Below are 18599 nucleotides of genomic sequence, written 5' to 3' on the forward strand. Positions count from 1 at the left end.
ATCTTAAGCCAAGGACTTTTCAGTTTCCCATGCTCTGCCAGCAAGCAGGTGTGCAAGAAGTTGGGAGGGAGCATAGCTAGGGCAGCTGACCTGAACTAGCCAAACAGGTATTCCATACCATGGAACATCATGCCCAGTATATAAACAGGGGGGAGTTGGCGGGGAGGCGTGGATCGCGGCTCGGGAACTAACTGGGCATCGGTCAGCGGGTGGTGAGCAATTGCATTGTGCATCACTGGGGTTTTTTCCTTCCCCCCCCCTTTTTTTTGTTATATTCCTTTTCATTAATATTATTATTATATTTCATTATTATTGTTGTTAATATTATATTTTACTTTAGTTATTAAACTGTTCTTATCTCAACCCACGAGTTTTACTTTTTTTTTTTCCTTTCCTCCTCCCCACCCCACTGGGAGGGGGAAGGGGGAAATGGCTGCGTGGTGCTTAGTTGCTGACTGGGGTTAAACCACGACAAGTTAGAAAGCTAGCTCTGTTAAATGTTCTTACAATTTATGTCCATAAAGTTAACCTAGTCTCTCTCCTAAAAGTTTCTGAAGTGCACATAGGTTTATTGCTGCTCTTTACCATTCAGATATTCCTAAATATGTCTGATGACAATATCTTGTAGGAGTAGCTCTCCAGCCCAAACCCAAAGATAATCATATATCTCCAGTATCCATTTTACAACATCAGTAACACAAACTGAAACACCTTGCAACTGTGAGCAAGTTGCTTCCATTTTCCTTCATTTTGTTCCAGTGGATCCTGTGCAGCTATACTACACGAGTTCCCAAATAAAACAAGGGTATGTTGAAGACATTCTTTACTCACTTGCTCTTTAACATGCTATATGTGCAATATATGTGCAATAAAACTGTATGTGTATCATAAAATACCGAGTTGTAAACATACATGTATCTCAAACTTGGATAGTTAAACTGCATCATTGTGGTGGGTTGACCCTGGCCGGATGCCAGGTGCCCACCAAAGCCGCTCTATCACTCCCCCTCCTCAGCTGGACAGGGGAGAGAAAATAAAACAAAAGGCTCGTGGGTCGAGATAGATAAGGACAGGGAGATCACTCAGCAATTACCATCACGGGCAAAACAGACTTGACTTGGGGAAAAATTAGTTTAATTTATTACTAGTCAAATCAGAGCAGGATAATGAGAAATAAAACCAAATCTTAAAAACACCTTCCCCCCCACCCCTCCCTTCTTCCCGGGCTTAACTTTACTCCCGATTTTCTCTACCTCCCCTCCCCGAGCGGCGCAGGAGGATGGGGAATGGGGGTTTTGGTCAGTTCATCACACGGAGACTCCTCACACTCTTCCCCTGCTCCAGCATGGGGTCCCTCCCACGGGAGACAGTCCTTCACGAACTTCTCCAACATGGGTCCTTCCCATGGGCTACAGGTCTTCATGAACTGCTCCAGCATGGGTCCCATCCACAGGGTGCAGTCCTTCAGGAACAGACTGCTCCAGCGTGGGTCCCCCGCGGGGTCACAAGTCCTGCCAGCAAACCTGCTTCAGCGTGGGCTCCTCTCTCCACGGGTCCACAGGTCCTGCCAGGAGCCTGCTCCAGCATGGGCTTCCCACGGGGTCACAGCCTCCTTCGGGCATCCACCTGCTCTGGCATGGGGTCCCCCACGGGCTGCAGGTGGATATCGGCTCCACCGTGGACCTCCATGGGCTGCAGGGGGACAGCCTGCCTCACCATGGTCTTCACCACAGGCTGCAGGGGAATCTCTGCTCTGGCGCCTGGAGCACCTCATCCCCCTTCTTCTTCACTGACCTTGGTGTCTGCAGGGTTGTTTCTCTCACATATTCTCACTCCTCTCTCTCTGGCTGCAACTGCTACTCCCCTGTAACTTCTTTTCCCTTTCTTAAATATGTTATCACAGAGGCGCTACCACCATTGCTGATTGGCTCGGCCTTGGCCAGTGGCAGGTCCATCCTGGAACCTGCTGGCATTAACTTTATCGGACATGGGGGAAGCTTCTAGCAGCTTCTCACAGAAGCCACCCCTGTAGCCCCTCCACTACCAAAACCTTGCCACGCAAACCCAATACAATTATGCATTGCCACCAGAGAATAAACGTGAGCATGGCAATTAAGCGTCATCCTTTCACAGGCAACCATCTGCATTAACCATGCAGGAAACCAGTGTTCTCTGATAAGACTTTACATGCAAGCTATAGAAATACAGAACCCTTTTTAATTTTAAGCTGTCTACAGACTATTTGCAATCAAATGAAAAATAACAATAAAGTGAACATGAAAGAATGACCTTAAAGGAGTTACTTTCAACACAGCAGATATTTCAAATCTAAGGTGAGGCCACAGATGTCTTAGAGCTATAAGGGGGAAAAAATCCTTGATCTTGTATAGCCTCTTGTATAAATCTGGTGGAACCCATGAAAAGGATTCCCTTCTTTGAAGATGATTCATTACTGAACTCTTTGGATGGTCCCTAAGCCTCTAAAATACCAGAGGGCCAAAAAAGATCTGTATGTATATTGGCTGTTTCAGTTAATGGATATCTGCAAACAGACAACAAAGGAACCTTATAAGTTGATAGGGTAGGAAAGAAACAAATTTAAGCCCAAAGTCTAAAACTGTTGGTTTGAACTATTTTTTAAGAGAGTTTCTCACTACCTGCTAGGTTTTTTTCCTCAACTCTGTAAGCATGCGTTGGGACAAAATGGTAGGTATTAGGACAAAACCCAGGAACACAATGAAATACAAGACTTCATTCCACATACATTAGTGGGGACCCAAATCCCCAAAAGCAGCATATAGATCTAATACACTGCAGGATCTTACTAGAGACTATACAATATCCTCATGCTTTCTGGTTGAGTCTAACACTGATCAGTCCCACTAGTTTTTATTTTATTGCTAATGTTATGATATTTCACTTTCTTAAGCATCTGGCTTCATACCTGAATATTTCAGTTAAATAATTAAGCTTGCTGCCTGAAATAAAAAGTCTGATATCTCCAACACCAGAATGTACAGAATCTAGCTTAAAATGATGAAATTTTAAGTATAATATTTTTAAGATTGGCACAACTCTTGTCTTGAGCTTGTATCTTTAGTAATATCTATCAAACGCATGGTTTTCAATCACATTAGAAAATAAGATCTTTTTGGAACGTGAACAATTCTACTAATGGTGCAAGAAAGAAACAAGTTCTGTTGCTCATTCCAAGCTCACCTGAAGGACCAGAGTAGTAAAATGTAGCTCTGTCACACTGAAATGAGCAAAAATGCCAGAATGCACCAAAGAAACTGTTGCACCAAAGAAAGTGACAAAATTCATACAAAGTCACTTTTGAAAGAAAAAACTGCCATTAAGATTAAATTCATTCCCATGCACCAGACCCACAGAGTGTGGAGTCCTCTCCTGGGAATATCCTATTTGGGCCTGGAATATAGTAGTGCATGCTGTCATTTCACAAAGTTGTACCAGAAGTATTTCCATATTACAACAATTTTTATTTTTATGCCCTGCTTGGTGGTTTTGGGGTTTGTGGGGGTTTTTTGTTTGTTTGTTTTCTTTTTTTTTGCTTTTGTCAAAGCTCTCTTTGGGGCAACAAGACCCTCCCAGCAAGCTCCCTTTCCTGTCTTATAGTAAAAGCACCCATTTAGCTATAAACATTTTTTCCCCAACTATCATGACACTACAACAAACCAGCATGGTTTGAATGTTTTCCTTTCAAGAGTGTACAGCTTGCACTGGCAAACAGATTGATTAGTAGCCTTCAACTTATCTGGATAAATATTAGATACTTCTAAAACTATACAATTTTATATTTGAGAGCAAGAGAGGAGGAGTCCTCTGCTGTTGTGATGTAGGAAAAAATAAAACCACAGAAAAGCACAGACTATTAGGTGACTTCAGGCAGCAGTGGATACATTACTACAACTTTGTAACACAGAACACCATCTATGCAGTCTCTGTTGCAGTGAAACAGATGTATAATTGAATTGTTTTATAAGCTCATTAAGACTACCACAAATAAACTCCAGAAGTAGCATTTTCAAGACAATTGCTATAATCCACAAAATTTCTTAGCACTGAGTTGCAAGCTATTTTTTTGCTGTGTTAGCTATAAGATCTGGACAGAAATCACTAGATTCAGACATCACATCTCCTCAAGACTTCCAAGTGTCATCAGCATTCTGTGCCACCAAGACAAATCTTTTTTTCCCAAAACACCTCTCTACCCATGTGCCTCTTCAGCTCCACTCCCTTTGGCTTAAGTGTCTCTCCTGGCCTCCTCCAGCCCATAACAGATGCTTTTTCCACAACCACCCCAACCTAGGCTAGATTAATTACTTCCTTTTCATTTGAACAATGATGTCCCACTTTGCTTAGCTCATCTCAAATCTTCACGTTGTCTATCTTTTCTCTAATCATCTACTGCACCCTCATAGTACTCTAGTTGACCTTTTAATGTCTGCAAAAAACCCCAGAACACAGATAGCCAAAGATTTCCCAGGTTTCCACCAGCACACTGCGGCCACTGGCCGGAGCTCCATGAGCGAGTGCTGTCCAGCAGCTGCAGCCAGCCCCACCGCCACTGCACCATGTCCACTGCCCACCACACCACGTCTGCGAGAACTTAAGAAATCAAAACTTTTGAGATGACTTGTCTTGCCATCCTGGTCTCCTTCACTGTGCTCTCTGAGGTAAAGGGAAGCAGCCTGAAATGAGGGCGTGGCAAGGTGTTCAACACAGCAGTTACCTCTTCCATGAGTCACAACACAGCCTGGCACATAAACACAGCCCTAACCATTTAACATACGTGAATGGTTTTATTCTGAAATGGAACATGTCACCTTTTCCTGAAAGCTTGTGTTATTTTCCAATATAATTAAAGAGCTGTTTAGGAAACAGCTTGCTTTGTGACAGGAGGAAGTAGTGATTCATCAGGACAGGGCTCTTTGGAAATGGACTGATTTCAGGGAAGCTGTCTCAGAGCCTAGAGAAAGAGAAATCTTGATAGCCAACAGTACAGGAGGCAGGGGACTCATGAAAGAGTCTGCAGAGGTTCTCTCACAAGACAGAGAATTGAACCTGGGCGTCTCATCTCCAGAAAGCACCCTAGCTACCATGTTACCACCTACCCCGGGGAAAGTCTCTGTCTCAGAGTTTCAAAAGAAATTTGCTTCACTTTGGAAATGAACACACACAAAAGTTAAAGCCTCATTTTTCCCCTCTTTTTCTAAAAGAGATTTCTTGGTTTTATGGCTAGCACGATGCCTTGATAAGTTGCATTTTATAAATGAACACAATTATTATTAAACGTAACTGCAGGAGAACAATAATCATTGACAATGTTCAAGTTCACAGTGCCTTCAGACAGCTTTCCAAATCAGCAACAGGGGAAGGAGAAAGCCTCTTTTGCTGTCCCTGTAGCAAAAAGTGTAGCTGACCTAAGAACAAAGGGAAAATGGATTGCTGGAAGCAGCTCCAAAGCTAACTTCAGAGACCTTGTGCCCAGTTCCACATTTGATTAAGTTGATTTTTTTTATAGCACTAAACCATATGCTGCTGGTAAGTATACCACTATTTTGATTAAAACATGCATAAAATAAGAAAGGAATCAGACCCTGCCCCTTCAAATATAAACAAATGAATTGTAATTAAATCTAACAGGTTACAGTTCTACATGCAAACTGGCTGTGAGCACAGTTTGTCCTAGGCTTATAAATAGCTGTTTAATAGCTTGTTTTCCAATAGTTACATTGCTTCAAAACTCCATTCTGTCTATTTCATCTCATTCCCTTACCTCGCAGTGGACATTACTGACTCTACTAATGCAGAGTCTCTCAGCTAACTGCCATTTCTTTGGATTTCTTATTTAAATGCAATTTCATAATATCTATACACACACTCACACTTGGCTGCATTCTCTGTGAATTCATAGGAACCAGGGAGGAAACAGTGGTTCTGCAGCATTCTAGATTTTGGAATAGCTCTGCTTGGGATTTTATGTACTGGAGTCCAGGCGGCCCATATCTCTGCAATTCCTGCTCCACTCTTACATGCTATGAAACCAACTCATAGTGGTCCAATTTTCCCATCCTTTTAGAAAGAATGCTGCCTCTTCAGATGCAGTATGAATCCAGGGCAAGAGATCAACAAATTGAAAATACAGAACTAATTTTGATATAGATATACAAAGTGAGTAACTCAAGTTATTAAGAGCTTAATATTGAGACTGATTCTAAAGTAGCACCATTTAGCTGAGTGGCTTCTCCGAATCAATCTAAGCTCTACCCTTTCTATATTAAAGACATGAAATATTTGGCACTGGATGGCCAAATCAGTGGGTAGAGATATACAGGGATTTTTTGAACAATTCTCCAGAGTAACTCTCTATTCACAGAATCAGAGGTAATCTAAAGGAACAGAATGTCTCTAATACATTTTGTTCTTTCATAGCTGACAATACAGGTGAGAAATAAGCTTACAAATAATTGGATGCTGAAAGCTGGGGCAATGGTTGACACAAATGGTTGACCTGCAAGGGAAAAATAAATCTCATGAGTAAAAGGACCAACTGCTCCTCTCAAGTGAAGAAAGTTACCTGCACTAGACACTACCTCCAGAAGGCTGTGCAGCATGCTATCTCACTCAAAATTAATAACATATCTCCAGACAGCACTTCTTCCTCACCCAAAAGGAAAGATGACTCAAGACTCAAAAGCCAAAAGCACCAGAGTGTTTTAGGGGAGTAGTGGGAGCTCCTATAGAATGAGCTCGTTGTACTTTATGGCCTGTGAGAATCGCCCCAAAGAAGATGCCCTCAGAGAAGCAAGGGGACAGTCAGCTGTTGCTGCCCTGCAAGACAGGTGACTTATTGGGCTAGAAATGCAACTACTAAACTAGGCCAGAGGGAGACAGTACTATACAAGAGATCATCAGGTGGCACTCATTACTGTAAACTCATACCCTCAACCACAAAATAATGAACTTTAAACACACATGCTGCATTCCACAATGCTCCGTACATTTATTTTTACATCTGCGTCGTGGTTTAACCCCAGCCGGCAACTAAGCACCATGCAGCAGCTTGCTCACTCCCTCCACCCAGTGGGATGGGGGAGAGAATCGGAAAAAAAACCAAACCTCGTGGGTTGAGATAAAGACAGTTTAATAGGACAGAAAGGAATGAAAAATAATGATAATAATGATAATATGACAATAGTAATAATAAAAGATTAGAATATACAAAACAAGTGATGCACTCACCACTCGCTCACTGATGCCCAGTTAGTTCCTGAGCAGCGATCCACCCCTCCCGGCCAAATCCCCCCAGTTTATATACTGGGCATGATGTCATATGGTATGGAAGAGCTCTTTGGCCAGTTTGGGTCAGCTGTCCTGATGGTGTCCCCTCCCAGCTTCTTGTGCCCCTCCAGCCTTCTTGCTGGCTGGCCATGAGAAGCTGAAAAATCCTTGATTTAGGATAAACACTACTTAGCAACAACTAAAAACATCAGTGTGTTATCAACATTATTTTCCTACTAAATCCAAAACACTGCACTATACCAGCTACTAGGAAGAAAATTAACTCTATCCTAGCTGAAACCAGGACAATCTGTAAAGGTGACTTGATTTTCTGAAGTCCTGCTACCATTGACTTATTTTGAAGTCCAGAAAATACTGGGTTTGGTTACCATGACAACACTCCCCAAAAAGAGTTAAACTCTGCTACACCACAAAACACTTCACATGCTATTTCCTAACAACCACAGGTACATAGAGCCTTCACTTAAGGCAATTTTAGAAAAGTTACATGTACATTAAAGATAATTCTACAAATTTCACATATACCATGCATCTTTCACTTTGGGCTATATTTGAAAGATTCAAGTCTGTCTCAGTTACAGGCTTTTAAAAAAAAAAAAAAAAAAGAAACAAGTGACCAACAGGTAGACAGGAAATACAAGCAGAGAATGATCTACATGGAAAATAAAATATCCTGAGATCTGGCAGCAGTGCAGGTGGTGCAAGAGGAAAATTTAACTGAAAGCACAGTTGCTTTTTCATTTCTGGTTCCCCTTCGTATCACTACTTACACTTTCACCAAATCTTATTCTCTTGGACTTGAATTTTCAAGCAACACCACCTTTAAGGGAGTACACAGATAATCCAAAATGAATATACAGTAGTCACTCAAACAGCATGTCTGCCTTGTACTATGAAGATATTAATTAAAAAACCCAAAAAACCAACAAAAAAAACCCCCAACTCCACATCTTTTGTGCGTATAGGACTAACGCTTATGAACGTCCCCAGCTCTGGTTGCATTAATCAGACAGGCTTACCCATGAGCACACAGCATTTCAGAAATCACTAGGATCTAGTAAAAATACTCCTTTTAACTTCTATGGGCTTTAGATATCATTACACAAAATTCAGGACTACTTCACAGAACATTACAAAGTTATTGAAAATACACACTTGCGTTACTCCTTTAGGAATGCCTACACTGTACAGTACAGCCTGGTGCAACTACCCGATCTAGGAACCCATGGAAGTAGAAGAGGTACAGCAACCTGTCTGAAATAATAAACTCCCTGAGAAGTTGAAGTACCCCCACCAGGAACAGGAAACATTTTTGTGAGTCAGGTGCTTAAATGCTCATTACAGCAAAAAGGGCAAGCTCATCATCTCTATGTATGTGAAAGATGCCCAAGGTGGGGAGGGGGCACTCAAGCTAGCTGAAAGGAAATGCCTACAAGAGATGTTTGGTATCCTTGCCTCTTTCTTAGACTATCCACAGAGCAGGTGTGATGTTTAGTTTCACAACCTAAAACTGCTGAATTACTCTGCTGTCTAACCCACTACTTAAAGTATGATAGATGGCTAGATTATTCCTCTCCTTCAGGAGAGGAAGGGGAAACAATGTGCCCATTTCCTGTATGACACCTGTATGATCATTAAGCATTCTCAGCTGCAGGAATTCAAACCTATCTCTTGCATCCCAAGAACATGTGCTATTCCCCAGGGTATATGGCACATCATCTCAGCTTGCATTATGTCTTTCAGCCATGTGGTCAGTTTTATTTGAAATCCCTCTGCTCTGCATTCAGCATGATCATGGAGTATTAGAAATTGTCAAAAGATCCATATCAAACTCCTCAGAAGGTAAAACCTCAGAGTCTCATTTTGCGCATAGTAAATGGTACAAAGTAGAAAACAGATGCTAATAACACTCAGTTTAGCTAAAACAATTTGGTATTTTTGGTACTGAAAGCAAACATTCCAAAATAACTTTTTACTGGAGGACTTAGAGGGGTGCAAGGGTCCTGAGATGCCTGTTGATTCTCAGTGCCTAAATGGTTGAGCCACATTGTTCTCTTACAAGTTTCCAAAGCTTCTCTTTTCCTATACAAACTAAGGGAAAAAAAAAAAAAAAAGATGATGTATTTTATATTTAATGATAGAAATGCCTATCACCCAGAACAGTTTTGGAAGTCCAGAATGTTGTATGACTCAATACCAAGTAAGTTTAATCTACCAGGCTGCTCTGTTTCCTGCCAAGTGGTTTATTATTTTCTAAGGAAATTATTTTCTCCATTCTGTAGCACTTCAGTCCACACATTTCTCCTGTCTAGCATTGCTTAAGAGCACAACTACAGTGCTTGTTGAAGTTTACCTGCACCATTTGAAAGAGGAATGGAAAGGTCAGATACAGAGCAGCAAATCTTTGCAAAAGTCCTTTTAGTGTACTCATTAGAAGTCTGGGATTAGTCTAAGAAAAGTATTTCTCCATTAGTGACCTTCTTTATGGTAAGAGTTATTCAGGTCAGCACTTCTCAGAGAACAGCTAGTCTAAATTGAAAAGGCTCTGCACTGTAACAGTTCAATGTACTAACACTTTTCGGCCTGCCCCAAATTTTTTTCTGCCTGCTTTGCAGCCCCAGAGTATGTTCAAGGGGACTCTGACATCTTAGATGTCATATCAAGTTGCGAAATGGACCTTCATCACACTAAGTCACAGAGTCAGGAGTTTTATTTTCCAAGTTTACCCTACATCTACTATGTTCCACATTTTGCAGAACATACTAGCAGCCAGTTAAACAGTAGTACAGTTCAAACAAAACAAGAAGTGCAAGAAATACAGTGACTTTTCTTGGACATGATACTGCTTTAAAGAGAAGAATCGTATTTTAAATCAAGGCAATGCTTAGAGTTGCATTTCTCCAGGGCCTGTGGACCTGATGCAACTCTCTCAGTACCTGGATTTCTCAATGCACTCCATAGCACTTTGATTTCCTCAGATTTGTATTTGGCAGCTGCATCCTTTCCCCTATTCTCCTACATTTTAAAAAAATCAAAAAAGCTAGGTGCTTGACGTATTGAGGCGCTTCCTTCTCCTCAGTGCTTCCACCTTGGAACTTAACACGGACCAATATTGATAAGACAAGAGATACTGTCCCATTGCATTTCTTCTTATTTCTGAGCTTTGCTTCTAATAATTATTTTGATATGGAAAAGCCTGAAAACTGTCAAAAACTGTTTCTAGTGTGACTGACTTTCAGGAGAGCTTCATAAACAGATTCTTCTGTTCCACAAAGAACATGGCATAAGAACCACCAAACCATTACATCTGGTGGTGTTCTTGTCATTTCAAGAAGAAAAAGAAGGCAAAGTAATCAAAAGAAGGCTGCAGAACTGGTTTTGGGTTTTTTTTCTTCACTAGGCTACATGTTAGCAACAAGAGCCTTAAAACTTGTTTGTTCTTGTCTTTAAGTTTGGCTAATGTTTAAGTATCAAGATGTTAAAGAAAAGCATATGTATGCATGCACTTTTGCTCAAGATTTGTATTTGGCCATAATTAAAAAAGATGTATTTGTAAACATAAATAAGGTAAACTTTTATTATCTTTTCAAATCCCCAAGGAAGTGTTCAAGAAGCTGTTTACTTCTTGCTAAACAGCTGGTACTGTTGCACTTTAGAACCAGCAATAGTTGAGCAATGGGTCAAGCAGCCATTATACACTCAGTATCATCTCATGCTCAATGTTATGCTTCAATGATGCAAGTTAAATGCCTTGTATCTTTATATAAAGCCAATGTAGGGTTTGAGATATTAATACTGTTTGCTGCCACGATACTGTTAGTTTTTATTAAGGAGGGAACGTGGGCAAGGAATGTCTGTTTTTTACTTGAGTGTTTCTGCCCAAGTACCTTAGTAACATAGCATATGACTGGGCATCAGAAACTGTGTGTCCTATTTCAAATTATGGCACAGACTCATCTTATAATACTTAACAAATCCACTTAACATCTTTTTCAACTAACCTGTAGATATTTGTTACCAAGCTTTTGAGATCCACAAAGAAATGCATACACACTAGAACTACTAAATTTCTAGTGTGTATGCAGTTACTCATAACCAGTATGAGCAGGGTGTGATCTGAATGCTCTGAACAATTCAGAACTTTTTATTAAACAAAACAAATTATCTTTGTAACACTGATCTCACCCCAATGAGTATAGATTAGATGGACTTAAAAGGTAAGGTTTAGGCAAGCCATATATTTTAAGCAACATGGGATCTTTTTTGTTTTTTATTTGAATTGCATTGGGTTGAAATCATTACAGGTTGATTTCTTTTAATGCCAGTTAAATATTATGATATGGAGGAGTTTTAAAACATTTTATAAAGATAGGGTCAAATGCAAATAATGCAATACTTGATTCTGTAAACAACTAAAGACCAGTTTAGAACAGAAAATGAAAACAAATGAAGCAGCATAGTTTAAGTGGGTTGAATAGTTACACAACTGGAATATTATATTAATTTATAATAGTGCTAACAGCCATTTGACCTGTGTATTTGTTTCCTCCCCTAAATACAGTTAGATGAGATTTCAACACAGCTAATATGTGCAACCAAGCACTATAGAAGTTAAAGCCATGAGGTATTACTAGACACTTTTTCTGTACCAAAATAACTAATATTTTTCTTCACCTTTTAACTTCTATGGAAATAAATATTGTTATGTACTATTGGAGAACTATAGTTCCATACTTTTCCATTTCTTATAGCCCGTCAAATATCAAGTACTATTTTGCCTTTATGATAATTCTGTAATATTCAAACCTCGCTTTGGTCACACAAATACTTAAGTATGATATGACCCTGTAGGAAATCATGGCAAGAGTAGCAGCAAGAATGGGGGCTCTAAGTCTGTTTAAAATGATATAAAATATTTTACAGATCTTACTTCTTACAATAATGGAAACATTTTGTGGTGGGTTGACCCTGGCTGGATGCCAGGGGCCCACCAAAGCCGCTCTATCACTCCCCCTCCTCAACTGGACAGGGGGAGAAAAATATGACGAAAATATAACAAAAGGCTTGTGGGTCGAGATAAGGACAGTTTAATAAAGCAAAAGCAAAGGTCGCGTGCGAAAACAAAGAAAAACAAAAGATCTTATTCTCTACTTCCTATCAGCAGGTGATGTCCGGCCACTTCCCAGGAAGCAGGGCTTCAGTACACGTAGCGGTTGCTCCAGAAGACAAACATAAATAACAAATGCCCCCCCTTCCTCCTCCTTCTCCTAGCTTTTATTACTGAGCAGATGTCATATGGTATGGAATATCCCTTTGGTCAGTTTGGGTCAGCTGTCCTGGCTATGTCCCCTCCCAAGATCTTGCCCACCCCCAGCCTACTGGCCTTTGGGGGCGAGGGGGGGCAATGTTGGAGAGACAGCCTTGATGCTGTGCCAGCACTGCTCAGCAGTAGCCAAAACACTGCTGTGTTATCAACACCTTTCTAGCTACCAATACAGAGCACAGCACTATGAGGGCTGCTGTGGGGAAAATTAACTCCATCTCAGCCAGACCCAATACACATTTCTACTATATCATTGAAGCAGTTGTTAAATAAAAGCATCCTTTCCCTTAGGTGCTTGCGACTCTAAAATTGTAAAAAGAACTGAAACTATCCAAAATGATATCACAGTGCCAATTATGAAGTTCAAAAACATCTGAAATACATTCACTTTTAATAACCAGAAATGTTGACAAATCTATTTGTTTATAAGAGCACATGATGTAATAACAAATAATAAACAATTCATAAGAACAGAAAAGCACATTACCACTTTAAAAAAAAAAAATCTTTTTTTCAAATCTCAACTTTCTCAATTTAAAGAATTGTGCAAGAATTTCTATTTTGCTCTCCTCTACATTAAAAAAAAAAAATCATATTTTGTCTTAAGTATTCCACTCTGAAATATAAAAAAAATTCAAAAAATCCAAGAAATGTAACAATTTTTTTTTACTCTAGTCCTGCTCAGACTTTGTCCATATCACTGATTACACAGGTTCTGCTTCTGAATGAGTAAAACAGTCAATGTAACCACAGACAATTCTGCAAGTTTCTCAGCATTTGAGCAAACAAACTGACTATGGGTTGTGGTGGTGTTTTTTTTTTTCCTCTGTGATCTCTCTCACTTATGTTTTCCTCAGATGATTTCTGGATTTTTAAAATATAAACTACTTCTATAATTTAAAGTTTGCAGTAATCTTTTAATTTCTTAATTATATTCTAACAAAATACCAGGATCTATTTAAGCCCATGGAATTACTTTGTGACATGATATCCTGCTTCATTAGTACAACAGAAAAGTAACCTAAGGTGCAGCTGGGATCATGACACCATTTGTTTTGATAGCAAGCTTTGGAATAGGGCAACACAGTAAAATGTAGTTCTTAGAAAACTTTCAGGGAAATTGATGAAAAATCTACTGTGATATTATTAAAAAAAAAAAAAATCAGCGCAACCATCTCTTCACTGCTAAACTTAAGTGAAGATGTTGATGTGCAGCACCTGCCCTAGCCACGGACAGGATGACCCAAGCCTTCCAGATTTGGAGTGAGAAAACCCTACAGACACAGCCCCTGTCCGCACCTCCCTGGAGTAACCACTAGCTCTACAAAAGCAAGGCATATTTGCCTATGTGCGCAAATCATAGTGGTTCGGTTCCAAGCTGAACATTCACACCTAGCAGCAACAGTTCATTTTAACCAGATACGGGAAGAAGAAAAAGGGATGAAGAAAACACAACAGCAAGTATAGGCTTTTTGCTGTTGAGAATGAAGCTGGGGGAAATTTTATTCCGGCATATTAACACCTCTCCCACACACCCACTCCCTGCCATCAACCACAAAGCTCGAAACAAACCCTTTCCCCCACCAGCTGTAACTTCAGGAGCTATCTCAGCACAGGGGCACCGATACCACCCCGAGGGCTGTGAACGTGGGGCGGAGGGAGCCCGAGAGGCCCGGCGGCCGGCGCTCGCCCCCCCGGGGGGGGGGGGGGCTCCAGGCGAGCCGTTCCCCGGCCCGGCCGCCGCAGCTGCGGTGAGTCAGTGGGCACCAGAGCAAACCGCTCCTCGCAGCTGCATCCCGCGTGCCAAAGCATCTCCCTCACCAGTTGAGGCGGGGGATGCTGTGGCTCCGTCCTCCCTCTGCCGCGGCCGGCGGGGAAGGGGGAGAGGCTTGGCCCCCTTCCCCCCCTAACCCCACCAGGGACCCCCTCCGGAGTGGCCACGGTTTACCTTGACGCTGACATTGCTGGTCTGGGTCTCCGCCTCGATGCTGTAGCAGCCGGGCTCCCTGCGCTCCTTGCGGCGGGTAGTGGCGGCGGCCGCCAAGCTCTGGTAGGCGAGGACGGAGGGGATGGAGTCGGCCGCGTCTGTCTTGATGAAGAGGCCGTGCAGGATGGCTGTGCCCTGCGAAATAGTGGTGGTCTGGTGGGTGGAATTGGATTCGTCCGAGTCCCAGCAGTAAATCACGCCGCTCTGCGAGATGTGAATGCTGGGGGCGCAGCCCATCCCTTTCCTTCCCCGTCCCACTGCCTGCCGCCCGCCCGGGCTGCGAGGCCGCCGCCCCTGCGCCGCGCACCCCGCGGCGGCACCGGCACCACTCCCTGCCGCCGCGCCGGTGGTGCTGCCCCGGCACCCCCGCCTCCCCGCGCTGCCTCCAGGGCCCCCAGACCCGTTAAGCGTCTTACGAAGCGCCGTGTCTGTGCGGTCACTGGGTCCTTCTGCCGAGGAGGAGAGGCATCATCGGTAGTGCAACCCCCTCCCGACCCTGGCAGAGGACCTGGTTTCAAGCCTTTGGTACGTACAACACGCCCCCCCCCCCCCCATTATGTCAAATACTTTTTTCTTTTCTAAAGCTGTTAAAAATACTTATTTTGAAAGTCAAAACGTGCCTACTTTTCTTAGCCATGGGTAAGCAATTTTCAGTTGTTTGGGGGGACTGCAGGGAGGAGTTTGGAGCCACACAGCACCCACTGCAAGTTTAGAAAAAAGGCCAGGATTGTTCAACAATTTTTAATGCTGGTTTTCAATTAGGCCATTATTCAAAGACACAAGCTGCTATTTTAGCCTATATGTCTGATAGCTGCCAATCCCTGTTTCCAGTCCCTGGGGAGATAATCAAGCAAAATGTTTAATCCTGCAGAGATTTACACACCTTCTTAGCTTTCCATGGTGAATAGTTTCATTGACCTCAGTGAAACTACCTATGAGGTGTAAAGCTAAACATGTGGTTTTTAAGTCTTTGCAAGATTTTAGTTTAAATCCCTCTGTTTTCAAGGGCACATTATAAATCCTTCAAGAATTGATAATGTCATCCAAGCAGTATGCTCCCTACCTAATAAAGCATTTCTCTGACACTGGGTTACCAACCAACACTTGTGTATATACCTTTTCTTCTCCTTGGAGTGTTACCTGATGTTTGATCACTGTTTCCCCATCTAGTTTTTAGTAGGTGATGTAAAAATACTAGAAACATGAAGTACAGTTGGTGCAAGGATTGTGATGCTGAATGACAAAATGCTCTGAATATTTTATTTTGGCTCGTAATACTCAGAATACCTCAAGTTGAAAGGGACCCATAAGGATCGCTGAGTCCAACTCCCTGCTCCTTGCAGGACTACCTAAAACTAAATCATGACTAAGAGCATCATCCAGACCTGAAAGTGTCTCACGATTAGAGACCAGTTTATTCAGAAGCGATGGCTTCACAGCTAAAATGCCTCAGTTTAGAGAGATGGTTTGAGCCTTCCACCTCTGTGCCTGCTGATCCAGTCCATGGGTCATTGTAGTTGTGGCAATATGGACATTCACTCATCCATCAACCTAGCTGACAAACTATGGTTTTCCAGTTACCAGAGAGAGCCTGTGTTGGCCCTAGTAATCAAATTTTTCTAGGTAATTTTTTTCCCCACTAGCTGTCAAAGTTCACAAACCAAGTTGTGGCTCATATGCTGCATGTTTGCATGGTTCCATACTGCTCTGCTGATGGCTGTCTTTGAGGACCACCTTGAAGACAGGCTCGGTATGAGCAAAATGAAGCAGACTATGCTTCATCACCCAACTGTGCAGCCTTTGTTGCTGCTTAGGCTGCAGTTCTGGATGAGACCTTCCAGTCTACCAGAGCATAATGCACTTAGTTGCAGATGAAAATGTCCTAAAACTGCCTTTAATATCAATAGAGCAACAAGTTGTATGTATTCATAGAATCATTTAGGTTGGAAAAGACCCTTAAGATCATCAAGTCCAACCGCAAACCTAACACTGCCAAGACCACCACTAAACGCCACATCTACATGTCTTTTAAATACCTCCAGGGATGGTGACTCAACTACTTCCCTGGGCAGCCTGTTCCAATGCTTGACAACCCTTTCGGTGAAGAAATTTTTCCTAATATCCAATCTAAACCTCCCCTGGCACAACTTGAGGCCGTTTCCTCTTGTCCTATCACTTGTTACTTGGGAGAAGAGACTGACACCCACCTCGCTACAATCTCCTTTCAGGTAGTTGTAGAGAGTGATAAGGTCTCCCCTGAGCCTCCTTTTCTCCAGGCTAAACAACCCCAGTTCCCTCAGCTGCTCCTCATAAGACTTGTGCTCTAGACCCTTCACCAGCTTCACTGCCCTTCTTTGGACGCGCTCCAGCACCTCAATGTCTTTCTTGTAGTGAGGGGCCCAAAACCGAACACAGTATTCGAAGTGCAGCCTCACCAGTGCTGAATACAAAGGGACAATCACTTCCCTAGTCCTGCTGGCCACACTATTTCTGATACAAGCCAGGATGCTATTCCTTTCAGTATTTTCAAGTCCCTCTTCATTTTAGTCTTATTACACTAAAGAACTAACCTTTCTGTTAATGGTTGGGAAACTAAAGTTGGGTATTTGAGTTACCTGCCCTAGGCCACACCTGAGATTTGCAACAGAACCAGGAGCAGAGCTCAGGAATGCCACTCAGAATCCACACATTAGTTGTAAATGAAGTTGCCCAAAAAGACCACTAAGAGTTGTTGACTACCTAGTTTGAGACTTTGTTCATAGGAATTTACCCACCCCAGGTATCAACAGCATCTAGAATTTTAATAAAGAATGTGAAAGTGAACTGTATTTTGACTTTGCAGACTGAGCTTGGTGAAAACGTCACATCACACCCTAAACTCTGTTGTTCGCTATTCACAGTCCATTTTTCTAAATTGATATCAGTGATAAGTTATTTCATCAGTGCTCAGGTTTCCACCCTGTTCCTACTGAATTCCATAACAACTTTGCTATTGATTTCAGCCAGCATTGCCAGCACCTGCCCATTCTCATGTGGATTTCCCTTGTTTGGGTATAACATTTGAGTTGATGTCTGAGAATGTCATAGGAATAAGAGGTCACAGGTCTGGAGAATCTTTGCTAAATGCAGCTCTCAAGTAGCTCTCCCTGTGCTGTTGATTTCAGGGTAACAGGAAAGGATTGCCACTGAAGGGTATGAGCCTGCCTGTGCAAAGTGCCAGAGTGCTTGAGATGAGTGGAGGCTGCAGGATGGGGAACTATGTGGACTGCTAAAAAACAGCAGAAAAGGGGAGAGGAAATTAATGCTTTGTCTGACAGCAGAATCACAGAATGGCTGAGGTTGGAAGGGACCTCTAGAGGTCATCTGGTCCAACCCTCCTGCTCAAGCAGGGCCACCTAGAGCCAGTTGCCCAGGACCATGTCCAGACAGTTTTTGAACATCTCTAAGGATGGAGACCCCACAACCTCCCTGGGCAACCTGTGCCAGTACTCAGTCACCCTCACAGTTCCCTCCTGATGTTCAGAGGGAACCTCCCATGTTTCAGTTTGTGCCCTCTGGCCCTGTCACTGGGCACCACTGGAAAGAGCCTGGTTCCATCCTCTTTGCACTCTCCCTTCAGATATAAGAATAGGAATATTTCAGTTGGAAGGGACCTACAGTGATCATCTAGTCCAACTGCCTGACCACTTCAGGGATGACCAAAAGTTAAAGGATGTTATTAAGGGCATTGTCCAAATGCCTCAAACACTGACAGGCATGGGGCATTGACCACCTCTCTAGGAAGCCTGTTTCAGTGTTTGACCACCCTCTCGGTAAAGAAATGCTTCCTAATGTCAAGTCTGAACCTCCCCTGATGCAGCTTTGAACTGTCCCCACACATCCTGTCACTGGATACCCGGGAGAAGAGATCAGCACCTCCCTCTCCACTTCCCCTCCTCAGGAAGCTGCAGAGAGCAATGAGGT

At 42.4% G+C, this 18599-nt stretch overlaps 1 protein-coding gene across 1 annotated transcript in view; it reads right to left on the reverse strand.

Moving 5' to 3' along the window:
* Nucleotides 1-14873, reverse strand: part of LOC127029043 (high affinity cAMP-specific and IBMX-insensitive 3',5'-cyclic phosphodiesterase 8B-like) — a 39533-nt gene extending 24660 nt beyond the window's left edge. Inside the window, exon 1 of the mRNA XM_050914705.1 lies at nt 14598-14873. Within this exon, the coding sequence (XP_050770662.1) occupies nt 14598-14873 (276 nt within the window). The remainder of the gene's footprint in view (nt 1-14597) is intronic.
* Nucleotides 14874-18599: the final 3726 nt, after the last annotated feature.

Source organism: Gymnogyps californianus, unplaced genomic scaffold (genome assembly GCF_018139145.2).
Source record: "Gymnogyps californianus isolate 813 unplaced genomic scaffold, ASM1813914v2 HiC_scaffold_64, whole genome shotgun sequence".
Taxonomy (NCBI): domain Eukaryota; kingdom Metazoa; phylum Chordata; class Aves; order Accipitriformes; family Cathartidae; genus Gymnogyps; species Gymnogyps californianus.